The 27,667-nt window shown below is 47.2% G+C and overlaps 1 protein-coding gene across 1 annotated transcript in view; it reads right to left on the bottom strand.

The window, feature by feature from the left end:
• Positions 1-27,667, bottom strand: part of LOC137619616 (transcription factor IIIA-like) — a 169,589-nt gene that overhangs the window by 27,294 nt on the left and 114,628 nt on the right. The window contains exon 6 of the mRNA XM_068349806.1: positions 10,824-10,935. Coding sequence (XP_068205907.1) covers positions 10,824-10,935 — 112 coding nt within the window. The remainder of the gene's footprint in view (positions 1-10,823; positions 10,936-27,667) is intronic.

Here is a 27,667-nt window from a genome sequence, read left to right as displayed (position 1 = left end):
TCTTTCTACAAATCTAAAAACTTCTTCTAGTGTCATGTTTTGATTTGTGTGACCCAACAGGTCAAGTTGTATCTCCTGGTCTTCAATGCCTCTGATAAGGATATCCTGAATAATTGGCTCGGTATAATTCACTTCACTATCGCAGGAAGGGCAATCTAGGAGGAATTTACATATACCAGCTTGCCCCCTTAATCTGGCTCCAAATGCTCGGATGGGTTCGTCTCTGTCTTGCCTCATATTATGGAGTGTGACCCGTGCCACCATTACATTTTCTTCACGTACGGCTAGGGCTCGAATGGCAGCAATGACTTCGGCAATAGGTTTTGCGAGGAGGCTGCCTCCAGCAGCTCTAGTTACATCTTTACGCAATTGATCTTCACAACACTCTAGCAGCTGAACAACAGCTTCTTGCCCGTTAATGGCTGTGGCATTTACATATTCATCCCACCTTATTAAAAAATATGACCATTCTTCAGTGGTTCCTGCGGCAGTGATGGTAGGCCTCTTAACCTTTTCCACTTGTGCATGTTGCGCTGCAGCACCTGGTCGAGCAGCAGCTGTGTGGTTTATGCAATGGGCAGTCAGTAGGGCAGCAACAATGGCGTCAGACAGGTCGGGGGTCACATAATTGCAATTGTCGATGGGGCATTGTACAGCAGGCATTTTAATGTAGCAAGATCACTGATATTATCATAAATAAGATTCACTTTTTGTTCATGAAATGTTTATTATCACTTGGAAGGCATCACATGACAATGATAATATCTGCAATGAAAGATAGCACAATGAGAAATAAAATGGCATTTCCATTGGCAGTCAAAATAAATTCAATATGAAATTACACTGACACCTAATAGCATATATGAGTCAGTTAGTAAATTCACAGTATACACAGCTAGCTAATGAACCATTTGCTGCTAGCATATAATCGATAATAAAGTTTAGCTTAAGTCTATAGATAATAATACTGTACCATATACGCAGCGAGTAAATGAACTGCCAAACTGAAACACTGTTTACTTACATTCTCACAAATGAGCGCCAATGTATAGATGACGCAATACACATAAATGAAATAGGATCCTATAATGCACATAATGTATAGACGACACAATACACATAAATGAAATAGGATCCTATAATGCACATGAATGAAATAGGATCATATAATAATTATAACATGTACAACAGATATGAATAGACAATCCTCTATTCTGCAGGACCCATAGGGACCAAGACGTCCGGGGAATCGTGTCCTTGATTCCACTGGGACTTTAGTCGCCATTGCAGGGATCTCATCCTGAGGCGACCATTTAGAACTAGACGGGCCAGTGAAGAAAGGTGACCGAGAAGACGTAACCACGATTGGGCTGGGAGTTCTTCTCGTCTGAGGAAAGGATCAGCAACCCTCCTCAGCCTTGCTATCCTGTCGTCTGATGGGAAGGCTTTGTGGAGATTGGTGTCCAAGATCATGTCTAGATATACCAGTTGCTGAGTTGGAAGCAGAGAAGACTTCTCAAGATTTACCATGATCCCTAGATCTTGGCAAAGTCCCAGAAGCTTGTCTCGGTGTCGAAGAAGGGTTGACTCTGAGTCTGCCAGGATCAGCCAGTCGTCCAGATAACGGAGGAGACGAATGCCGATCCTGTGTGCCCACGAAGAAAACAGGGTGAACACTCTGGTGAATACCTGAGGTGCTGTGGAAAGACCGAAACACAGCACCTTGAACTGGTAGATCTTGTTGTCTAGGCTGAATCTTAAGTACTTCCTTGAAGACGGATGGATTGGGATCTGGAAGTACGCCTCCTTCAGGTACAGTGTACACATGAAGTCTTGTGGTCTCACCGCAAGTCTGACCGTGTCCGCCGTCTCCATGCTGAACGGGGTTTGTTTGACAAACCTGTTCAGGGCTGAAAGGTCGATGACTGGTCTCCAGCCTCCCGACACCTTCTTTACAAGAAAGGGTCGACTGAAGAAGCCTGGGGAACTGTCGATGACCTCCTGGAGAGCGCCCTTCTTTAACATGGTCTCGACTTCTGCCCCTAGGGCTTACCCCCTTGCCGATCCCATGGCAAAGGAGCTCACCCCACTGGATCCGCTGTCAGGGGAGGTAGAGACGTTATGAACGGGACGCGATATCCCTGACTGATTACGGAAATCGTCCGGGAATCGGCCCAGAGTTGCTGCCACCTGTCTGCGCAACTTAGAAGGCATCCCCCCACTGGTGGACATGCGGGGGGGATTGCCAATCCTAGCGTTTGCGGCTTCGGCCACTCCCTCTAGGATTCTTGCCTCCCCTGGAGGACTTTTTGCCTTTCATATCTTTGACAGGAAAGGGCTTCGACACCGTTGTCTTTGCTGCCATAGCCGGTTTCGTCGTCTTGGACAGGCGAGATTGTTAAGGTGCCGGAGGTTTATAGGGCTTCGATGTAAGAGCCCTATGAAAGAGGGAGTCCTGGTTGGACTTACTCCTTCTCTCGGCTGCCTGTTCCACGTCTTTAGGCTCAAACAAATTCTTCCCCAAAATGGAAGAATGTCTGAGCCTGCTGACCTCGATGGTTGGGACCTTCGTGTGGAACCTCTCTGCCACCGCATCACGTCATTTCAGGATCGAATTAGCCCACAAGTTCGAGACTTGGTGGGCCAGAAACTCAATGGTGTAGGTGCCCGAGAGGAGGAAGGTCTCCAGGGCCTTCCTGGTGCTCTCCTTAGACAGGTCTTTGGATCGCAACAGGATGCCAAGAGACCCCAGCTAGATGTCAAGCCACGAAGTAGCCTGCATGGCACACTTTGCAACCTTCTCCTGGCTTAGGATTTCTGTCGCCGAGAAAGTCACTTGCCGGCTAGAGTCTCTCAAGAGGGACTCCCTTGGTAAGCTCTTCCACAGAGTGGTGCAAGGGAAGAGCTAAACAAGACTCCTCCATGATCTCAAAGTACCTCCTCTGGTGGATACGAGGAGGAGGGAGGAGCTTGTTGCCAGCAGTGGAACGGCTGGAGGAGGCGAGCTCGGAGAGCTGGCCCTCAACCTCATCCCTGGCACTCTTCACTCCTTGGGACCAGGGCAAAGCTGCACTGGCCTTAGCAGGCTTCTGAGTGCCAAAGACTCGGTCCAGGACCATGTCCTTGCCCTCTCGAGGAGGAATCTCAGGATCAGGAAACCTGTTGAGATGCCTCATCAGGGTCAGAACCTGCCAGAAGGCATGCTCTGACTCCTGTGGCTCCCCTCCTGGAGAACTGGCAGCAAAGTCTCCTGTCCCCAAAGGCTCTTCTTGGGGGGACACGTGGACGTTCTCTGCAGGTCTTGTTGGCTCTGGGCGAATTCTTGAGGATGACTTGGGGACTGTCTTGGAGTCCTTAGGTTCCCTCCTGGGAGGAATACAGGAGGGCTCTTCTCCGCCCCAACCCGGGACAATTCTCCTGCGCGAGGCGGGGTTTCTCCCATTGGTGCGATGGGAGAACGCCTCACCTCGGAAGATTCCCGAGGATAGAAAATCCTCGTCCACAGGAGAGGGAGAGAAAGTCGGGGGGGGGGGGGGAGCCTTCCTCAAGGATGTCCGAGGAGCAAGCTTGACCATTGTAGAAGTTACCACGACTTCTACTCCTCTCTTCCTCTTCAGTGAGGTCGGAGCCGCCATTGATTTGAGGCCCATCTCAGCGAAGGCAGGTTTGGCAGCCTGCACGACAGCTCTGATGAGGGACCTGAACCATGGCTGCTTAGAGACTCCCTCTGGAGGGAAGGGGATCGGGCTATCCTTCGGAGTAGAAACAACAACTGGGCCTGCCTGAAAAGAAAGGGAAGAAGAAGGTTGGTTCTTGAACCTATCTGGAGGGGCGGGGGGATGACGACCTGGCAGTTCTCGTTCCTGTAGGCTCGCGCAGTGGCTCGCACTGGGGATCGCGCTGGTGCTCGCGCGATAGGAGCTTGCCTGTTTCGCGCGCGCGGAGATGATGGAGAGGGCGCGCGGGCGAGCGATGGCGCGCTGACGAGCGATGGTGCGTTGGCAAGCGATGGCGCACAGGCAAGCGATGGCGCACAGGCAAGCGATGGCGCACAGGCGAGCGATGGCGCACAGGCGAGCGATGGCGCGTAGGCGAGCGACTGCGCACAGGCGAGGGGGCACGCTGGCGAGTGATGGCGCACAGGTGATATGGCGCACTGGCAATGGAGCGCGCGGGCGATCAGGAGATCGGTGGCGCGCAGTTGAGCGATCTGGTGAAGGAAGAGGAAGCACAGAAGGGTGTACAAGCGCTTGCGCGCGCAGGATCTCGACGGGCTCTAGGAGAACACGCACGCGCAGGGGAATTACCCTTAGCACGTGGGCGCGCAGGAGGGCGCACAGCAGGAACTGGTGACTGCACGCAATGGCGAGTAGGCGATGGCTGACGAGCAGGCGAGGTCCGACAACGCGTAGGAGATCGCTGAAGGGAAGGAGAAGCAAGGTTCTTCCCTCCTGCGCCCAGATCTGTAGATCATGGGCGCGCAGGCGAACGTTGGCGTGCAGGCGAACGCTGGCGAGCAGGAGATCGTGGGCGCGCGTGGCGCACATCAAGATGAAGGCGCGCAGTTGTGCGCTGGCGAGTTGAAGATCGCTGGCGTACAGGAGAACGCTGGCGAGTTGAAGATCGCTGGCGTACAGGAGAACGCTGGCGAGCAGGAGAGCGCTGCCGCGCAGGTGAGCACTGGTGAGCAGGAGAGCGCTGGCTCGTAATCTCAGCTGCAGGAGGTCGTTGGGGCGTTGTCTCTGAAGGTGAAGGTCTACGGTGAGAAGACTTCACAGCAGGCAATCGCTTATGCGCAGGAGAACATTGGCGTGCAGGTGATACCTGGCGCTTAAGGAACTTACTCACAATGTGAGAAAGCCCCTTTTGCCCCGAAGGGACCGATGCCCATTGGATAACGGGATGCGTGGGTGCCCACAGCGCGTCAGCAGCCAACGGAGACGGCAGGTCCGAAGGTCTGGCAGGCAAAGGAGATCGTGAACGATCAGCAGAGAGGTCCAGGGATGCAACTGCAACGGTCGGTGCACGGCGGGGAGGATCCTCTGCGGGGGACTGCGAAGGTGAAAAACCGAAGAGGCGCCTCCTAACTCCCTTGTGGGGAGAAGGAAGGCGAGCCTTCCGTCTGATACGTCCTCTGGGGGCGGCAGGCAGACCATCATCAGTCCTCCGAAGAGGAGTCTCTCTCAGTGAACTCACCTGCAGGAGAGACCGTTGGACTTGGCTCCTCCCTCAAAGGATGTTCGGAGGGGGGAACTAAGCCTTCAGCTGCATCAGGAACCAAAGTAGGGGTTTGACCTAACTCGTCGGAAGCCCCTGCCTCAACAATGTCGACAATAGACAGAGGATCAACCTCTGCTACCGCGGGTGACTGTTTGACAGCAGCCCCCAACCTGATTATGTCAAACAGGGCTTCCTTGGAGGGTAAACCCTTAAGCCTCAAGGAAGCCCAAAGCTGTAACAAATCATCATTAGCAACATTGTTATCAGAAATATCCTCCCCCGGGGGAGGAGGAGGAGCTGCCTCGCTATGGGAGGAAACTCCCTCTCCCAAACCCAGAGGTCGGTCAACATAAGTACGGCCAACGCTACCACTCGACGGCCTCTCGGAAAACACCGATCGAGTGGGAGCTTTGAAGGAGGTTCGGGCTACGGAAGAAGAGTCTTTGGAAATTTCCTTCTTCAAGGAAACCCTCGAAGGAGAAATATCCCGTTTGGACTTCTTCCGGCGCCGGGAAAACCTCTCCCACTGGGAGGTAGACCACTCCCTACACACCTTATCTCTGTCACACCATTGGCCCCTGCAAAAAGGACATAAGGTGTGAGGGTCCGTTTCGACCGCTGACATACATGTACCACAAGGGCAGTCAGGTAATCCAGGACACTTCCTTATAGTAGAGGCCAACTTCCAAGCACACTGAAAAGAAAAAGCAAAACAAGATCAAAGGCTGTCAATAAGCGAGGGTGGGAGCAGACACGTCTGTTCATCACCCGAGCCAAAAGCAAAGTGAGCTAGTCACAGGTGTGTGAGGGGGGGAGGGGTAGCTAGCTACCCATCCCTACCCCCTCGCTAACTAGCGAGGGGGTAGTAAACCCTCGTTAAAATTCTAATGGCTCGTCATTTCAGCTACGCCGAAAGTAATACCCATATTAAATAGCGTGGTTTGTATTTCGGTTACGGAACAATTATTAGTTCATTATTAAATCTTCATATTTCTTTAAGCATATTATTATGTTTAATTGTGCTTTATTAAAGCAGTTTTGTATTCTATTTCTAAATTTTGGGAGCCTTTTAACAATCAACAATTACCTACTTTTTTGTTTACCTTTGGTTGTGATCACTTAATCTCAAGCTCTCACTAATGTATTGAGAATATGTGAATATGCGCACATACAGAAATCTTTTATATAATTTCTTAACTTATTCAAAAACATCTTCATAATTAATAGTACAGTACATTAGCATCAATTTATTATAAGATATAGTTTTCACATATTTCGTTTATATCCATTATTATTAGTTTTCATATGAATATGTCCTTTCTCTGTATGGGTACAGTAATTGATTTTCAAAACTTCATACTGTATTTAAATTTTTAGTTCATTATTATACCTTCATATTTCTTTAAACATTATTAGATATACTTAGTATTATTACTCGATGTCTCAATAATAAAAATTGTAATATTCCATCCATATACCAAAGGCACTTCCCCCAATTTTGGGGGGTAGCCGACATCAACAAAGAAACAAAACAAAAAGGGGACTACTCTCTACGTTCCTCCAGCCTAACCAGGGACTCAGCCGAGTTCAGTTGGTACTGCTAGGGTGCCACAGCCCAACCTCCCACATTATCCACCACAGATGAAGCTTCATAATGCTGAATCCCCTACTGCTGCTACCTCCGCGGTCATCTAAGGCACCGGAGGAAGCAGCAGGGCCTACCGGAACTGCGTCACAATCGCTCGCCATTCACTCCTATTTCTAGCACGCTCTCTTGCCTCGCTCACATCTATCCTCCTATCACCCAGAGCTTTCTTCACACCATCCATCCACCCAAACCTTGGCCTTCCTCTTGTACTTCTCCCATCAACTCTTGCATTCATCACCTTCTTTAGCAGACAGCCATTTTCCATTCTCTCAACATGGCCAAACCACCTCAACACATTCATATCCACTCTAGCCGCTAACTCATTTCTTACACCCGTTCTCTCCCTCACCACTTCGTTCCTAACCCTATCTACTCGAGATACACCAGCCATACTCCTTAGACACTTCATCTCAAACACATTCAATTTCTGTCTCTCCATCACTTTCATTCCCCACAACTCAGATCCATACATCATAGTTGGTACAATCACTTTCTCATATAGAACTCTCTTTACATTCATGCCCAACCCTCTATTTTTTACTACTCCCTTAACTGCCCCCAACACTTTGCAACCTTCATTCACTTTCTGATGTACATCTGCTTCCACTCCACCATTTGCTGCAACCACAGACCCCAAGTACTTAAACTGATCCACCTCCTCAAGTAACTCTCCATTCAACATGACATTCAACCTTGCACCACCTTCCCTTCTCGTACATCTCATAACCTTACTCTTACCCACATTAACTCTCAACTTCCTTCTCTCACACACCCTTCCAAATTCTGTCACTAGTCGGTCAAGCTTCTCTTCTGTGTCTTCTACCAGTACAGTATCATCCGCAAACAACAACTGATTTACCTCCCATTCATGATCATTTTCGTCAACCAGTTTTAATCCTCGTCCAAGCACTCGAGCATTCACCTCTCTTACCACTCCATCAACATACAAGTTAAATAACCACGGCGACATCACACATCCCTGTCTCAGCCCCACTCTCCCCGGAAACCAATCGCTCACTTCATTTCATATTCTAACACATGCTTTACTACCTTTGTAGAAACTTTTCACTGCTTGCAACAACCTTCCACCAACTCCATATAACCTCATCACATTCCACATTGCTTCCCTATCAACTCTATCATATGCTTTCTCCAGATCCATAAATGCAACATACACCTCCTTACCTTTTGCTAAATATTTCTCGCATATCTGCCTAACTGTAAAAATCTGATTCATACAACCCCTACCTCTTCTAAAACCACCCTGTACTTCCAAGATTGCATTCTCTGTTTTATCCTTAATCCTATTAATCATTACTCTACCATACACTTTTCCAACTACACTCAACAAACTAATACCTCTTGAATTACAACACTCATGCACATCTCCCTTACCCTTATATAGTGGTACAATTCACGCACAAACACAATCTACTGGTACCATTGACAACACAAAACACATATTAAACAATCTCACCAACCATTCAAGTACAGTCACACCCCCTTCCTTCAACATCTCGGCTTTCACACCATCCATACCAGATGCTTTTCCTACTCTCGTTTCATCTAGTGCTCTCCTCACTTCCTCTATTATAATCTCTCTCTCATTCTCATCTCCCATCACTGGCACCTCAACACCTGGAACAGCAATTATATCTGCCTCCCTATTATCCTCAACATTCAGCAAACTTTCAAAATATTCCGCCCACCTTTTCCTTGCCTCCTCTCCTTTTAACAACCTTCCATTTCCATCTTTCACTGTCTCTTCAATTCTTGCGCCCGCCTTCCTTACTCTCTTCACTTCTTTCCAAAACTTCTTATTCTCTTCATATGACTGACCCAGTCCCTGACCCCACCTCAGGTCAGCTGCCCTCTTTGCCTCACGTACCTTGCGCTTTACTTCCACCTTTTTCTCTCTATATTTTTCATACTTCTCTATACTATAACTCTGCAGCCATTCTTCAAAAGCCCTCTTTTTCTCTTCCACTTTTACCTTCACTCCTTCATTCCACCATTCACTGCCCTTCCTCATGCTGCCTCCAACAACCTTCTTGCCACATACATCACATGCAATCCCAACAAAATTTTCTTTTGCTAACTTCCACTCCTCCTCTAAATTAGCAGTTTCTCTTACTCTCACCTCGTCATATGCCATTTTCAACCTTTCCTGATATTTACTTTTTACCCCCGGTTTTATTAGCTCTTATATTGAAAGAAAATCACTATTTACCAGCTTGCCTTCCATCAGAAATAACACACCACTAGACATGTGGCGTGAACTCAAAAAATAATGATTTGCGAAAAATACAAAACCCTTTTCTGTTTTTCTTGAAAGAAATATTATTTTTACTAAAGAGTAATTTTTTTAGCAGCCATATGAGCCTCCAATTTCTACTAAATATTAAATACTGACTTTTCTTGATGTATTTTATATTCTAAAATAACTACTGTATATTAATAAAAAGAATACTAACTTACCAAGCAAAAGTATTTAATGAGAGTCCCTCTCACCTGGGGATTCAGTCTCCTGATAAGATTGTGGTGATGGTTCTTTGGTTGATTTCTGTGCCGATTGATTGATTGATTTATTAGGAGTTATCTGGCATCCTGATTTCCGTGGCCATGTCTCTTGGATTGAACTAGACCATCTGATACACTATCTCTAATGGGGACAGTCCAAGATTCTCAGGTTTTGGCTGCCCTTTCTTGACATGTAAAGTGGCAATACATAGCTCCAAAGGGAGTTTTACCAATTTCGAGAGTCACACATCTTTATAGTCCTTGATGAGAATGACTAGCAACTCTGATGAGGTTTTGAGTTGATGCTCCTTGTCAATAATAAATCTTGGTAAAGGAAGGAAAGGGACTGGTCATTCATCCGACAGCCATTTGCTTCTTAGTTTTCCTCTCAAAGAGATCTTCAAGAGGTGTATCCTCTAAATGCCTCCTCTTCTTAGTGCAAACTATTCTTCTGAGAGATATGTGATAAGATCTCTCAGGATCGAAACTTGGAGAGAAAAAGGAGCACTCTTGGTTGGTTTTGCCAAAGCAGGAAGATCAACTGGGCTATAGCTTGAGAAACTGCATCCCTCACTCCCAGAGAGTATGCAGAGAACTCGGAGACAATGTCATTGCCATAGGAGTCAATGTTTAAGGTCGGTGCGAAGAGGGAATTGGCGTAATAGAGCGATTCTCAGCCAACATTTGGAGAACTTTGGCCGGAGCATGCTCAACGACCAGGATATCCAAAACTGGAGATCTGGGATCATCTTCAAGCATAAGCCTCCCTGGTTCTCTAGGGGAAGGAGGCAAGTCTACCACCTTGGACAATTGCCCTAGAGAACTAAGGTCACCAGTCTTCTTAAGTTTACCCTTCGAAAAGTTAACCAAAGAAGTTCCGGATCAGTGATTTCCAGTAGTTTGAAGACAGAATCTTGCTATCAAAATCAGGGAAGAACTATCATATTGGGTTTTCTTCTTTTTTCTACATTGAAATCTTGCCCCATGGGAAGCCGACCACTCCCTGCATACATCACAAGGGCAATCTGAAGTGCAGCAGTGCCCAATGCACATCAGACACAAAAAGTGGGGTTCAACCTCAACCTTACTTGTGGAGGTTCCACAATGAAGACCTGGCTCTCCTGGAAATGTCAGCATTTTACTAAATTCACCCGTACTCATGGTGCAATGAGAAAAGGAGAGGATACTAAAAAAAAAACTTCACAAAACTTCAGGCTTGTTGGCGACTGTTAGGAACACTATTGTTCAACACAGCGACCAGAATCTGAATGGGGGCTCAGAGTGGTGTCAGACCCAGACAAAAAGTGATACCGGGTGGCAGATGCCACAACCTCGGTAATTCTTTTATGGCCATTACCAGCTGTTGCCAGAATCTACCCCAATTAAAGGACGAGGGTTTGTATTCGCATAGAAACAGACAGTACGTGGCACTTACCTATCACATTTTGGGGTTGGACAAAAGAATGCTTCCCGCACATCATCGTGAATCTTACGGTGATTTCTAAGTTGAGCTAAGTGTCTAAATGTTTTCCCACACACATCACACACTGGAAAAAAAAAACCAGTCAGCATTAATGAGTGATCAATAAGATTCTCTTCTAACATGACAAATTCTTAAGTAATTTGTATTTTTCCTAACTATACAAACCTTAGCTATTTAATAAGGGTTATTACTTTTGGCGTAGCTGAAATGACGAGCCATTAGAATTCTAACGAGGGTTTACTACCCCACCGCTAGTTAGCGGGGGTTAGGGAGGGTAGCTTTCTAACCCCCCCCCCAACTTTGCTTAGAGGTAGGACTTCAAGGGGGACAGGGCTGGTGGGCAAGTTTGATTGAATAGCTAAGGTTTGTATAGTTAGGAAAAATACAAATTACCTACGAATTTGTCATTTGTTCCGTAACTGACATACATACCACGCTATTTAATATGGGTGACTCACCCGTTAGGAAGGGTGGAAAGTCCCAGCCAGAACTGGGTTTTGGCTTTACCCGGGGACTCAGTATCTGAGTGTGTCAGCACTCAACAATAACGAGTCCCTGCACCTTTCTACGCAAGGGCTGCGGCCTACATAAGCTGTGTGTGAAGGTATGAAGTGTGACTCATCCTAGGAAGTTGACCTGTAGTCCTTTAGATGGAAACTTTAGGCTAGGACTCTCCCAATACCACCTCGTCAGGGTATGGGGACGTGACAGTATTAGCTTAATACTAGGAACACAAGGAAACATGGTTTACCTGCAGTGGTTTGAGGTCAGCTGTGCAGAGAACCCAGGATGCTGCTTTCCCCAAGAGAGGGGAGGATGAAGAAAAGAATAAGGGCCAGACATACCTTTTCATTCATGCAGACTAAGACCGGGTAACAATGCCCTCAACCTTCTGCTACTTGTCCATTAAGGAGCCTGAGGTTTTAAACCAGCTGTTATGCAGCCACCACAGGGCCGATAGAAAACGTATCGAGCCTCCTGTGGGTCACGTCTTGCAGGTAGTGGGCTGTGAAGGTCATCTGACGTTTCCACACCCCAGCTTGTAGCACCTGCGTCACTGAAAAGTTTTTCTTAAAGGCCAGGGACGTAGCTACGCCCCTGACGCCATGTGCTATAGGGCGACGTGACGGAGGAGGGTCTGGATTCAGGGACAGATGGATCACCCTACGAATCCATGCCGAGATGGTATTCTTGGTAACTCTCTTCTTAGTCCTCCCAGTGCTCACAAACAATGCCTGCACCTGGGGACGAACTGCAGCCGTTCTTTTGAGATATAGCTTCAGACTCCTTACTGGACACAGTAGGAGATGGTCTGGGTCATCTGTTACAGAACGAAGACTCGAAATCTGGAAGGAGTCGAACCGAGGGTCCGGCACTCCCGGATTCTGAGTCTTGGCAATAAACTCGGGGACGAATTTGAACGTTACCTCCCCCCATCCCCTTGAATGGGCGATGTCATAAGAGAGACCATGAAGTTCACCGAATTGCTTGGCCGAGGCCAAAACTAGTAGGAACACCGTCTTCCAAGTTAGGTGGCGATCTGAATCTGAAGCCTGGCGTAATGGTTCGTACTGAAAACTCGAACCACGTTCCATGGAGGAGGTCTCACTTCCGACTGAGGGCAGGTAAGTTCATAACTTCGTATGAGTAGGGAAAGTTCCAGCGAGGAAGAAATGTCCACTCCTTTGAGCCTGAAGGCTAGACTTAAGGCTGAGCGATAGCCTTTCACCACCGAGACTGAAAGGCGCATTTCTTCCCGTAAATACACGAAGAACTCCGCTATTGCTGGAATAGTGGCATCGAGTGGAGAGATACCCCTTCCACGACACCAACCACAGAAGACTCCCCACTTTGTCTGGTAGACAGATGCAGATGACCTTCACAGGTGTAGAGACATCCTTTCCGAAACTTGTTGCAAAAATCCTCTCTCAGCAAGGAGATGCTGGAGTCTCCAGGCATGAAGTCGTAGCGAAGCTACGGCTTTGTGTAAGATGTTAGCATGTGGTTGTTTGAGTAGCTCGTGTCGCGGAGGGAGTTCCCTCGGAAGTTCCGTTAGGAGTTGCAGAAGGTCCGGAAACCATTCCGTGTGATGCCATAGCGGAGCTATAAGGGTCATCGAAAGATTGACCGATATTCTGGTCATGTTGAGCACCCTCCTCATCAGACAGAACGGGGGAAAGGCGTATACATCGATGTTGTCCCACCGTTGTTGGAAGGCATCTTGCCAGAGTGCCTTGGGATCTGGGACTGGGGAAGCAGTACAGCAGAAGCTTGAAGTTCACAGTCGGGGAAACCCACAAAGTCAGGACTTTGTTGGCTACTAGATGATCCAAAGACCACTCGGTACTCACCATCTGAGACGCTCTGATCAGACTATCAGCGAGCATATTCCTCTTGCCTGGAATGAAGCGAGCTGAAAGTGGAATCGAGTGGGCTTCGGTTCATCTCAGTATCTCTACTGCGAGATGGGATAGCTGCTTTGAAAAGGTACCTCCTTGCTTGTTGATGTAAGCCACTACTGTGGTGTTGTCGCTCATCACCACCACAGAGTGACCCTCCAGGTATTGTTGGAACTGTTGAAGGGCCAGGAATACGGCCTTCATTTCTAGCAGATTTATATGGAGGCACTTTTCTAATTCTGACCACAGGCCTGAGGTCCTGTGTTGCAGAACATGGGCCCCCCACCCTTTCTTTGAGGCGTCCGAAAACAGCATCAAATCCGGGGGGAGGACGAGAAGATTCACTCCTCTTCGTAGGTTCTCGTCTGTCACCCACCACTGAAGGTCCGTCTGTTACGCAGGACCCATAGGGATCATGACGTCCGGGGAATCGTAACCCTGATTCCACCGAGACTTGAGTCGCCATTGGAGGGATATCATCCTGAGGCGACGACTGTTGGGAACTAGACGAGCAAAGGATGAGAGGTGACCGAGGAGACGTAACCACAATTGGGCTGGAAGTTCTTCTCGTCTGAGGAAAGGACTTGCGACCCTCCTCAGCCTTGCTATCCTGTTGTCTGATGGGAAGGCTTTGTGGAGATTGGTGTCTATGATCATGCCTAGATATACCAGTCTTTGAGTGGGAAGCAGAGAGGACTTCTCGAGATTTACCATGATCCCCAGATTTTGGCAAAGTCCCAGAAGTTTGTCTCGGTGTCGAAGAAGGGCTGACTCCGAGTCTGCTAGGATCAGCCAGTCGTCCAGATAACGCAGGAGACGGATGCCGATCCTGTGTGCCCACGACGATATTAGGGTGAACACTCTGGTGAAAACCTGTGGTGGTGTGGAAAGACCGAAACATAGCACCTTGAACTGGTACACCTGGTTGTCTAGGCTGAATCTTAAATACTTCCTTGAAGACGGATGGACTGCGATCTGGAAGTACGCGTCCTTCAGGTCCAGTGTACACATGAAGTCTTGCGGTCCCACTGCAAGTCTGACCGTGTCTGCGGTCTCCATGCTGAACGGAGTTTGCTGGACTAACCTGTTCAGAGCTGAGAGGTCGATGACTGGTCTCCAGCCTCCAGACGCCTTCTTTACAAGAGAGAGTCGACTGATGAAGCCTGGGGACCTGTCAAGGACCTCTTGGAGAGCGCCCTTCTTTAACATGGTCTGGACTTCTTCCCGAAGGGCTTGCCCCCTTGCTGATCCCATGGCAAGGGAGCTCAACGACACTGGATCCACTGTCAGGGGAGGTAGAGATGTTGTGAACGGGACGCGATATCCTTGACTGATTACAGAAATCGTCCAGGAATCGGCCCCGAGTTGCTGCCACCTGTTCGCGCAACTTTGTAGGCATCCCCCCATTGGTGGACATGCAGGGGGACTGCATACCCTAGCGTTTGCGGCCTCGGCCGCTCCCTCTAGGATTCTTTCTTCCCCTGGAGGACTTTTTGCCTTTCTTGTCCTTGACAGGAAAGGGCTTAGACACCATCCTCTTCGCTGCCGCTGCCAGTTTCTTGGTCTTGGTAGGACGTGGTTGCTGGGGTGCTGGAGGTTTATAGGGCTTCGATGTTAGAGCCCTATGTAGGAGAGAGTCCTGGTTGGACTTCCTCCACCTCTCAGCAGCCTGCTCCACGTCCTTAGGCTCAAACAAGTTCTTCCCCATAACTGAAAAATGTCTGACCCTGCTGATCTCGGTATTGGGGACCTTTTAATGGAATCTCTCAGACACCGCATCTCGACGTTTCAAGATGGTATTAGCCCACAAGTTTGAGACTTGGTGGGCTAGAAACTCGATCATGCGAGTGCCCGAGAGTAAAAAGGTCTCCATGGCCTTCCAGGTACTTTCTTTGGACAAGTCCTCTGAACGTAACAGGATGCCTAGGGACCCTAGCCAAATGTCCAGCCACGAAGTTGCCTGCATGGCACACTTCGCTACCTTCTCCTGGCTAAGGATCTCCGTCGCCGAGAACGAGACCTGCCGGTTGGAGAGTCTCTCTAGAGGGACTCCCCTGGTAAGCTCTTCCAAAGAGTGGTGTAGGGGAAGAGCTAAAAAAAGTTTCCTCAACGATGTCAAAGTACCTCCTCTGTTGGACACGAGGAGGTGGGAGGAGTTTGTTTCTGGAGCTGGATCGGCTGGAGGAGGCAAGCTCGGAGAGCTGGGCTTCGACCTTGTCTCTGGCACTCTTAACCCCTTGAGACCAGGGCAAAGCCACACTGGCCTTCGAGGGTCTTTGAGTCCCAAAGACTCGGTCCAAGACCGTGTCTTTGCCCTCACGAGGGGGAATCTCTGGATCCGCAAACCCGTTGAGATTCCTCATAAGGGTCAGAACCTGCCAGAATGCATGCTCTGACTCCTGCAGCTGTCCTCCTGAAGGGCTAGCAGCGAAGTCTCCTGTCCCCAAAGGCTCTTCCTGAGGGGACTCGTGGACGTTTTCTGAGTGCTTGGCTGGCTCCGGTCTAAGCCTTGAAGATGACTTCGGCACAGTCTTGGAGTCCTTCGACTCCTTCCTGAGAGGGATGCAGGACTCCAACAACGATGGTGGGAGGCTCTTCTCCACCCCTACCCGAGAAGACTTTCCAGCGCGAGTTGGGGTTTCCATCATTGGCGCGATGGGGGAATGCCTCACTTCGCGTGACTCCCCTGAGGACGGGAAATCTTCGTCTGAAGGGGAGGGAGTGAAAGTCTGGTGGGGTGAGGAGGCCTTCCTCAAGGACTTAAGAGGAGTCAGCGTCGCCCTCGGAGAAGTTACCACGTTCGACACTCCTCTCTTCCTCTTCAGGGGAGTAGAAGCTGCCAATGATTTGTGGCCCAGCTCAGAGAGAACAGGCTTAAAAGCCTGCATGACCGCTCTAACCAGGGACCCAAACCAAGGCTGCTGACGGTCAGAAACGCGATGATGATGACCTGTCGCACGTTGTCCTGCAGCCTCGCACCTGGGGGGTTGAGGATCACACTGGAGAGCGTGCTGGCGCTCGCGCAATGGGAAATGCCCTGGGTCGCGCGTGGGAGACTGTTGGCGCGCAGGGGCGCGAGCTGGCGAAGGCAGAGGGTAAGCTGAAGGATGGATAAGCGCTCGCGCGCGCGAAGGTGATTGTTCGCGCGGGCGAGCAGAGTCCGGCCGAAGAGCCCGTACGGGCGATACCGTTGGGCGCGCGCACAGGAGACACATCTCTTGCGCGTATGAGAGCGCACATCCGGCTGTGGCGGTGGGCGTGGGCGTGCGTCGGAGACTGTGCGTAAGGGCACACTGGCGAGGGATGGCGCGCAGGCGGGAACCAATGGCGCGTTGGTGATCGCTGGCGAGCGTTGGCGAGCAAGGGAAGAAGTTAGCTTCCCCACTGCGCCAAGATCAGAAGATCGTGGGCGTGCAGGAGATCGTTGGCGTGGAGAGCGCGGGCGATCTGCAGAGTGCTGGCGCGCAGGTGAGCGCTGGCGCACTTTAACAGGAACTTCTTCTGCCGATGAGCGCTTGCGCGCAGGTGAGCGCTGGCGCACTTTAACAGGAACTTCTTCTGCCGATGAGCGCTTGCGCGCAGGTGAGCGCTGGCGCACAGGAGAGCACTGGCACGTAAGGGATGTATGCACTATCTTAAGCATAAGCCCTTGATGCCCCGAAGGGACCGTTGCCCATTTTACAACAGGATGCGTTGGCGCCCACAGCGCGTCAGCAGCCAGGAACGGCGACGGCAGGTCAGCAGGTCTGACGGGTGGAAGGTCGGCGTGTCCTTTGTAAGGACGACCTTCCACCGAAGGAGATCGCGAACGATCTGCAGAGAGGCCCAGGGTTGTAGCCGGGAGAGTCGGAGAACGATGGCGAGGTTCCTCTGCGGCGGACTGCGGAGACGATGAACCAAAGAGGCGCCTCTTAACACCCTTGTAAGGTGAAGGAAGGCCTCTACGGCGAAGAGGAAGGCGGGCTTTACGCCTTATATGATCTCTGGGTGGCCATGGGGTCAGCGGGCTGACCATCAGCAGTTCTCCGAAGAGGAGTCTCAGTGAGTGAAGTCCCCCGAGGGGGAGAATCACCGGCAGGAGAGACCGTTGGACTTAGTTCCTCCCTTGAAGGATGTGCAGAGGGAGGAACTAAGCCTTCAGCTACAGCAGGATCATCAAGAGCAGAGGTTTAAGATAACGTATCGGAAGCCTCTGCCACGACAACGTCAACGTTAGACAGAGGATCAACCTCTGCTAAAGTCGGCGATTGTTTGACAGCGGCCCCCAACCGAATCATGTCAAACAAGGCTTCCTTGGAGGGCGAACCCTCAAGCCCCAAGGAAGCCCAAAGCTGAAACAAATCATCATTAGATACATGGATATTTAAATCCTCCCCCGGGGGAGGAGGAGGAGCTGCCTCGCTATAGGAGGCAACTCCCTCTCCCAAACCCCGAGATCGGGCAACAGAACTATGGCCTATTCTACCACTCGACAGTTTCTCGGAAGAAACCGATCGAGCGGGAGCTTCGGAGGAGGTTTGGGCCACGGAAGAAGAGCCCTTGGGATTTTCTCCTTTCACAGAAACTTTCGAAGGAGAAATCTTATTCCGGCGCCGAGAAAACCTCTCCCACTGAGAGGTAGACCACTCCCTACACTCACCACACACTATTTTCTATCACACCGCTGGCCCCTACAATAAGGACAAAGGGTGTGAGGGTCCGTATCGACTGCCGACATAAACGTGCCACAAGGGCGGTCGGGTAATCCAGGACACTTTTGCATAGCAGAGGCCAACTTCACGCACACCTGTCAAAGGAAAACCAAAAAGCATTAAATGGCTGTCAAAGAAGGCGAGGGTGAAAGCGGACACGTCCGACTACCACCCGAGCCGAGAGCAAAGTGAGCTCAAGCACAGGTGTGTGTGAGAAGGGGGGGTAGCAAGCTACCCTCCCTAACCCCGCTAACTAGCAGTGGGGTAGTAAACCCTCGTTAAAATTCTAATGGCTCGTCATTTCAGCTACGCCGAAAGTAATAACCCATATTAAATAGCGTGGTTTGTATGTCAGCTAAGGAACAAATAGTTTTTTACCCTTTTCTCCTTATATCTCATAAATTGATGTCAGTTAAGTTTATCCCATTGAGTATGAGCAACTCCCCTAAAATCAGATTCCCAACTTTTCGAAGTCAACAGTTATCAGTGACTAAAGTAAGTTAATTTTGCAAACCATATTTATTCTATTCAGGAAAATTATTGTGAAAACGTGTAATAAATTCTACCCTAAGATGCAAACAAAAAATACCATACCTTTATACACCAAATTACATTTTATTGAAAAACTAGTCCTATAAAAAAGTTTCAAGCAATTTGAAATATTCCATTAAATATGAAAAACCCAATTGGCGGCCTGTGCGATGGATTGGTATGAGAGAAACTTAAGGGCTTTACCTCCAGAGCTAATCAGCTCCTTCAGTAAGGCCTGGTTCTCCGGGATAGTGAGGTCGTAGGAGGACTGGAAGCCTACCAACGTGGAGGCCCACCAATCCAGCCACGAGGAAACGTTAAAACAGGTCCTTGGCTATCTCCTCCATCATGGCAGCTTCTAAAGGGGAGAAACAGACCGGGACAGTAGTAGCCCTCTCTTCAGCTGCTCCTTGTCCCAGGATGGCGACTGCAGGCTCCACAGTACAGGGACCTGCGCAATGCCCTTCAGGAAGGTAAAACCGGCTCTGGGATTTTAGGCCTTGAAGAAGCTTGGAGGAGCTCTGGGTCTTGGGGGCTTCTGCATGGTTGGCCACGATCTTGTCCACGTGAACCCAACCCAGCCTAACATCCCTAGCCAAAGGCAGGGCTAGTGAGGATCTCTGCAGCACCGGGGCATCAACCATCCTGCTGAGGCTCGAGAGCCAGACTTCGTCGGAGGAGGGCTCGGGTTCGTCCAGTCTATGATGCCTCCTAATAAGTCCTATTACCCTCCTGTAGGCCGAAACTTCTGCTGCTGAACCTTCTACGTTGTCGTCCATTTCCTCCATAGGATGCTCCGCTGCCTGTGACAGAGGTCGCCACGTGGGAGGGGGAAACATCTTGGACTGGTCCAACTTCGGCGACTCAGGGCGTACAACGGGCATCGCCGTTGGGACAGAGGCCTCCGTCCTGGACTTATCCCTGCTTACGGAAGTCCAGGTAGAGCAGGCTTGCTCGTCGAAGGGAGTTGCTTGTCTCGTTCCTGCCGACTCGACGTAGGACACGGCTGCCAGACCGAAGGGGTGACTCTCTCCGCTGGGCGGATGGAGTCGGAACCTTCGCGGACTTATGCCTGTCCGCTGGGACCTGAAGAGACGACTCCCTCCGTCGATCGTATCTGCCGCTGGATACGTACCTCACTGGTGAGCGAGCCCTTGAGCGCCAGTTCAAGGGGCCCGGAACTGCTGACATCTCGAGAAGTTTGCTACGAGGGATGACGACCCATTCTTCCCCCGGGGAGTCACTTCTCCTAAACTTCCTCCTGGGGGATCTAGAGCACCTACCCACGTTGCGGGATCTGGAGCGGGAGCGAGAACGAGAGTCTCTCCTGCTGGACCTCTCACGACGTCTTCTATGGTCCCTCGGGGCTCCGTCTTCCGAGTAGCAAGAGTAGTCTTGGACCGAGGAGCCCAACGACTTGCATGTTCTCACCGGAGGGCCCGACTCGTGCCGCGTTGTTGATGGGTCCATGTGTCGCTCGATGGAAGAAGAGGGCTGCAGGAAGACGGACGGAAACGTAGCTGAAGGCGGCGGAGGGGAGCGTGGGAGTTCCTCGATGGGGGACCAGGTTTCAAAACATTCCTCCATCCTGAACGGAGACCTGAAGGGCGTCTTCGGCGGCAACCACGCGAGGGAGTCCGATGCCGGCGAGTCTTCCTTCTCAGTGGAACCCTCGGCTGCGGAAGCACCTGAAAAACACGCCCACGAGGCGGGAGAAGAGGTAGGCACAGTTTTTCCCCACATGGGATCATCTGAGGAGACGGGCCCTGCTTGCACCAGGGTTCCGTCCCCCGAACACACTCCCGTCCATCCCTCAGGCCCCTCACTTGCCTGGAATGACGCCACAACACCACTATCCCGTGATTCAGACTCCTGGGGAAGGGCCACAGGCCTCTTCCCCGCAACTGACTTACCTCGTCCCCTACTCTGGGTGGGGGAAGGCGGCAGCGAGGCTCTGTCTGACGATACGCCTGGCGAAGCAAGAGGAGAAGAGACGCTCGACTTCTTAGGCGATCTCTTAGACGCCTTTTTCTTTTTGGTACTGTAACGCACCCACTGCACCTCGTTCCAAGACTCGCACTCCGGACACATGGCTGTAGGGGAACACACACTGCCCCTACACGAAGAACACAAGGAATGCGGGTCAACTTCAGGTTTCGACAGGAAAGCACCACACAATTTACCGGCCATAGGCCCAGGACAACGGCGGGGATGCTCCATTACGCACTAGTAAGGCACCGCGAGACACAGGAACACAAAAAGAAAGGATAAGGGAGAGCACAAAGGTACCACGTGGGAACCGCGTGAGACACAAAGGGTCGCACTGGATAAGGAGAGTGTCGTGATGTTATCGCGACGCGACCAGAGAACTTACTGGGGATCGAGACCTAAGCAAGCATGCTCTCTGACCCGGGGTCGCCTCAGGGCGCGTATCACACCACCTGAGGTTACCCCTCATAGAAAACGGGAGTAGGGTAAACTTCACAAAACTCTGGTTGGTTGGGAGGAGATACCAAATACTCCTAAGAATGTAGTTCGTAAGTACTTCGTGCTGGAACAACTTTTAATTATGTAATACAATCTCCCGTGGAACTTTAAACAAAGTATTTAGCAATAAATTTTTATTCCATGATTAAATGTAGTACATGACATCTCATACTAAAAAATACATTTATTATAAACATGCTTTGCGCCTATTTGAAAAATAAATTTGGAATTATGACGTTATTGCAGGAAATATACGTATTTTCCACTGTTGTAACTAAAGTTATGACTATATTACAACAAAAGGAAAAATAAATAAAGGAAATAAACAACTGTTATTACACAAGTAACAGTTCACATAATCATAAACTGTGTGAACAAAATAAAGTAAATAACGAAACTGTTGTACCTCTGTATTCAAGGCTCTCCTTTTTGACAAAATATGAACTGTGTGAAAAAGATAAAGTAAATAAAGTTGTTATACCCCTGCATTTGAGGCGTCCCCAAACTGTGTGAATAATATAAAGTAAATAACAAAGCAGTTGTAACCCTGTATTTGAGGCGTTCCTTTTTTTTACTATATGATCAAAATAAAAGGATTAATCCACATTCTCTTGAAGATTATCAGAAAGTTACAGATTTTCATAAAACCTCTTATAAGGATTAGGAATGAGGCTTTCCTTGCACAAATCAAGAAGATCTTTCTTCTTGGATGTTATACCTGGTTTGTGACCAAAGCATGGTGGAATTGTGAAGGTTCCTTTTGACATTTTTTTCTTGAGAACAGTTGCTTCCTTGAAATTTTCATTATAAGAATGTTTGTAGAATACTGAAATTGGAGATTCTTTAGTAACTTTCAATATTTTCACTTCAGAAATTTTCAGCTCCTTCATGTTCATCATTGGACCAATTTCGTTAGCCAAAACTTTAATGTTCAAGAAGAATTCATAATCACATTCTTTCACCTTAAAAGGCTCACCTTTTTTTCTTGCCATTCGAATAGCGGTTATGAATGTTTCTGGAACATAGATGGGTCCACTCTTAAGGAGTCGCTTGACTTGCCTTTCATCAATGAGTGAGCTGAATCGCCCTCATTCTGGGAATGTCCTTTAATGAGAAACTTGTGAGTAATGGAATCAAGGTCCAGATTATTTACTGCATATAAGAAGAGAGCTAACATAAACTTGTTTTTCTGCTGACCACCGCAATTGTCTGAATAAAAAATAATATCCTTCTTACCAGTTTCACAACCTTTATGAATAAAGTTAAGAACACAAGAACCAAGTTCATTCACTCCACGATGCCCATTGGATTCATCCCAGACATAACACTCACAATTGTTAGATTTCAAGTCATAAAGTGTAAAATTCAAAACATATAACTTGGATTTGTAGTCAAACAGGGATACATCTCCTTTGGGCAGTTGGAATACAGCTGGAAAATCATAAACAGCTACAGCAGAATTTGATGATACTTTATTACTAGCTTTTTCAGATGACAATTTTTGTTCAACTTGGTGCTGATCATACTTCTATTGCAGACTATTTTTTTTCAGTTTTACTTGCGAATTTCAAAGGTTGCACATGTGTCACATTGATTTTTTTTCGGGGTGAAAAAAGAAATATTGTAATCTTCAGTGAACACGTTGTAGAACATAGACTAGTTCCCAAATGGTGCATTATTCTCTTTGCATTTTGAAACATAATCTCTATGGATATCAGCAACAGTCTTGCTTCCGTTAATGAAAACTCGATGTATTAGCCCTGAGGTAATGGCTCTCAATTTTTGAAATGGAATCAATATGAGCCTTCATTTCATCCTTGATACCTTCATCAACGGTGTGGTGATTACTGTGCTTACCTCTCAGATCATTTTCAATCAAATTTCCACAAACTTTATTCTTCTTTTCCTTTACTTTGCGGATACGGTGCTCGGTGATATCTAATGTGTTTATAAAAAACAATTTACACACCCTAACTCTTCCTTCATTCAATTTGAAATAATAAGCATAGTTAGGTTTTCGTTGTCTTGTACCTCTGGCACGAACATGTCTGCGCTTTAGTACAGTTTGATCAATTGCATCAGCAATAAACTGTCTTTGTTTGTGAATATCACCCAATTCCCAGAAGGATGCAAATATGGACATTCTTTGTTTTTCACTAAATTTCATTGAGCACCTCAACTTGCATTTTTCCCCGCAAGGCGGCTTTACCTTTCTTTCTTCCCGTTCTTCTCTGTCTTTGGACACATACCGTTTTCCTTCATTTCGTAGTTTTATCTGGATATTTTGCCGTCAATTTTCAGGTTGTTTCTTCCTTTTCGAACCTCTATTAGCTGGGCTTTCTAATTCTTTGGTTTTCGTTGTCTTGTACCTCTGGCACGAACATGTCTGCGCTTTAGTACAGTTTGATCAATTGCATCAGCAATAAACTGTCTTTGTTTGTGAATATCACCCAATTCCCAGAAGGATACAAATATGGACATTCTTTGTTTTTCACTAAATTTCATTGAGCACCTTAACTTGCATTTTTCCCCGCAAGGCGGCTTTACCTTTCTTTCTTCCCGTTCTTCTCTGTCTTTGGACACATACTGTTTTCCTTCATTTCGTAGTTTTATCTGGATATTTTGCCGCCAATTTTCAGGTTGTTTCTTCCTTTTCGAACCTCTATTAGCTGGGCTTTCTAATTCTTTGGTGACCTTATTTCCAAGTGTAGCAGCGTTACTATTTTCACTTTTAGCAGCATCACTATTTTAATTTTCAATCAAATTTCCACAAACTTTATTCTTCTTTTCCAGGACTGTGCGGATATGGCTTTTGGAGATATCTAATGTGTTCATAAAAAACAACTTACACACCTTAACTCTTCCTTCATTCAATTTGAAATAAAAAGCATTGTTAAGGTTTCTTGGTTGTTTTGTACCTTTGACACAAATATGTCTCTTCTTTGGTACAATTTGCTCAGTTGCATCAGCAATAAACTGTCTTTGTTTGTGAATATCACCCAATTCCCAGTAAGATGCAAATATGGACATTCTTTGTTTTTCAATAAACTTCATTGAGCACCTGAACTTGCATTTTTCCCCACAAGGCGGCATTATTTTTCTTTCTTCCCGTACTCTTATGTTGTTGGAACGAATTACATTCAGTTTTTCTTCATTTCGTAGTTTTTCCTGGAGACTTTGACTCCAATTTTCAGGTTGTTCCTCCCTATTCGAATCTCTTTTAGCTGGGCTTCCTAATTCTTTGATGACCTTATTTCCAAGTGTAGCAGCGTCACTATTTTCAAGTCTAGCAGCATCACTATTTCCAAATGTAACAACGTCACTATTTCCAAGTGTAGCAGCATCACTATTTCCAAGTGTAGCAGCGTAACTATTTCCAAGTCTAGCAGCATCACTATTTCCAAGCGTAGCAGCGTAACTATTTCCAAGCGTAGCAGCGTCACTATTTCCAAGTCTAGCAGCGTCACTATTTCCCAGCGTAGCAGCGTCACTATTTCCAAGCGTAGCAGCGTCACTATTTCCAAGCGTAGCAGCGCCACTATTTCCAAGCGTAGCAGCGTAACTATTTCCAAATCTAGCAGCGTAACTATTTCCAAATCTAGCAGCGTAACTATTTCCAAGCGTAGCAGCGTGCCTATTTCCAAGCGTAGCAGCGTAACTATTTCCAAGCGTAGCAGCGTCACTATTTCCAAGCGTAGCAGCGTGACTATTTCCAAGCGTAGCAGCGTGACTATTTCCAAGCGTAGCAGCGTAACTATTTCCAAGCGTAGCAGCGTCACTATTTCCAAGCGTAGCAGCGTCACTATTTCCAAGCGTAGCAGCGTCAATATTTCCAAGCCTAGCAGCGTCACTATTTCCAAGCGTAGCAGCGTAACTATTTCCAAGTCTAGCTGCATCACTATTTCCAAGCGTAGCAGCGTAACTATTTCCAAGTGTAGCAGCGTAACTATTTCCAAGTCTAGCAGCATCACTATTTCCAAGTCTAGCAGGGTAACTATTTCCAAGTCTAGCAGGGTAACTATTTCCAAGCGTAGCAGCGTAACTATTTCCAAGCGTAGCAGCGTAACTATTTCCAAGTCTAGCTGCATCACTATTTCCAAGTCTAGCAGGGTAACTATTTCCAAGCGTAGCAGCGTCACTATTTCCAAGCGTAGCAGCGTAACTATTTCCAAGTCTAGCTGCATCACTATTTCCAAGCGTAGCAGCGTAACTATTTCCAAGTGTAGCAGCGTAACTATTTCCAAGTCTAGCAGCATCACTATTTCCAAGTCTAGCAGCGTAACTATTTCCAAGTCTAGCAGGGTAACTATTTCCAAGCGTAGCAGCGTAACTATTTCCAAGCGTAGCAGCGTAACTATTTCCAAGCGTAGCAGCGTCACTATTTCCAAGCGTAGCAGCGTAACTATTTCCAAGCGTAGCAGTGTAACTATTTCCAAGCGTAGCAGGGTCACTATTTCCAAGTCTAGCAGCATCACTATTTCCAAGCGTAGCAGCGTCACTATTTCCAAGTCTAGCAGCGTAACTATTTCCAAGCGTAGCAGCGTAACTATTTCCAAGCGTAGCAGCGTAACTATTTCCAAGCGTAGCAGCGTAACTATTTCCAAGTCTAGCAGCATCACTATTTCCAAGCGTAGCAGCATCACTATTCCCAAGCGTGGCAGCGTAACTATTTCCAAGTGTAGCAGCGTAACTATTTCCAAGTCTAGCAGCGTAACTATTTCCAAGTGTAGCAGCGTAACTATTTCCAAGTGTAGCAGCGTCAAAATTTTGATTCAGAGAAGAGTCATCGTCATTACTATCAACTCCTTCTGAATCTTCCTCACAATTTGGTTCATAGTTCTTATCTGCAATTGAATCATCAGAGTCTAGCACATCTGGTGATGCTGCATGAGTTGATGATGAACTGCTCTTTGACGAGGATGATGAGGAACTGCTGCTTGATGAAGAGGTACTGCTTGATGTAGAACTATGCCTTGATAATGAACTTTCCCATGAATTTCTGCACTGCATTGTCGGCATCTCTCCACTCTTGGTGTTCTGGGAAGAACTTGGTGGTGTCTCACGTTGATTTGCTAGGACTTCGACATTCTTTCCTGCAACAATGTAAGCAACATAATTATTATGTAACATGTATTCTCTACAGTAATGATGTCAATTATAATTATCATACTTGCATTACGTAGGAGATATTTTAAAGGTAAAATTTTTTATCATCGTTGATTTAACTATATGAAATAATAGACAAATCTTAATCCTTCAGCAGCTTACCTGACTCAGAGACATTTTCAGTCACTTCAGTCTCCTGCGATAATGCCCCTTTTGTTTTTCCACCGATTTCAATGCCAACTGTAACAGTTGTTTACCTCGACTAGTCATATTTACCTGTACTATATTGATTTTAGGGCAATCACACAAACTTTATGCTCAGAGTAAATGTCTCAACTGTAGGTTTAAACTTATCCTAGTATCATACTCTGTTGTAAGGACAACATAATCAAATATGTATCATGACTGAAATATGCAATTCTGAACAGCTTTGGTTCAATAATGTCATAAATATACTTAGATCTAATTTCATCTAGTCAAGCGACTGCTTGTTTGGTTGTAAGAATGACACAAAACAAAATATTTTGATTGCACGTACACTCTTTACTTTCAACAACGTCATATTTTGATGCATGTAGGCAAGAAATTGAATAAATATTGTTTCAATATCGCATTAAGTCTAAATAATTCACTGTTCAACAAAAAGTTATGATATCAAACAATTACTAACCTCGTCTGAACACTGTCATAATAAGAAATATGTTACTGTTGCAGGAACAATAACGATGCTTTCTCTAAAACAGTCATGACGCAACTGAAATACAACACTATGACAACCAAACGATAAGTTTGAATTTAAATGAGTCACTATGCCTTGAGCGACATCTAGCGGCCAGTTTTGCTGCTAGAGTTATGGTGTTCTTACCACAAATAAATATAGAAAATGGCAAATTCAGAGGTATAAATAACTCAAAATCTTCAATTTTTGAGTTATTATTATTATTATTATTATTTGCTAAGCTACAACCCTAGCTGGAAAAGCAAAATGCTATAAGCCCAGGGGCCCCAACAGGGAAAATAGCCCAGTAAGGAAAGGAAAGAAGGAAAAATAAAATATTTTAAGAAGAGTAACATTAAAATAAATATTTCCTATATAAACTATGCAAACTTTAACAAAACAAGAGGAAGAGAAATTAAATAGAATAGTGTGCCTGATTGTACCCTCAAGCAAGAGAACTCTAACCCAAGACAGTGGAAGACCATGGTACAGAGGCTATGGCACTACCCAAGACTAGAGAACAATGGTTTGATTTTGGAGTGTCCTTCTCCTAGAAGAGCTGCTTACCATAGCTAAAGAGTCTCTTCTACCCTTACTAAGAGGAAAGTAGCCACAGAACAAATACAGTGCAGTAGTTAACCTCTTGAGCGAAGAAGAATTGTTTAGTAACCTCAGTGTTGTCAGGTGTGTGAGGACAGAGGAGAATCTGTTAAGAATAGGCCAGACTATTCGGCGTATGTGTAGGCAAAGAGAAAGAACCGTAACCAAAGAGAAGGATCCAACGTAGTACTGTCTGGCCAGTCAAAGGACCCCATAACTCTCTGGCGGTAGTTATGTCATTATTGAAATGAATGAGCGATATGA

The sequence above is a fragment of the Palaemon carinicauda genome, chromosome 26, assembly GCF_036898095.1.
Source record: "Palaemon carinicauda isolate YSFRI2023 chromosome 26, ASM3689809v2, whole genome shotgun sequence".
Taxonomy (NCBI): Eukaryota; Metazoa; Arthropoda; class Malacostraca; order Decapoda; family Palaemonidae; genus Palaemon; species Palaemon carinicauda.
This window is presented reverse-complemented; position numbering and strand designations above follow the sequence as displayed.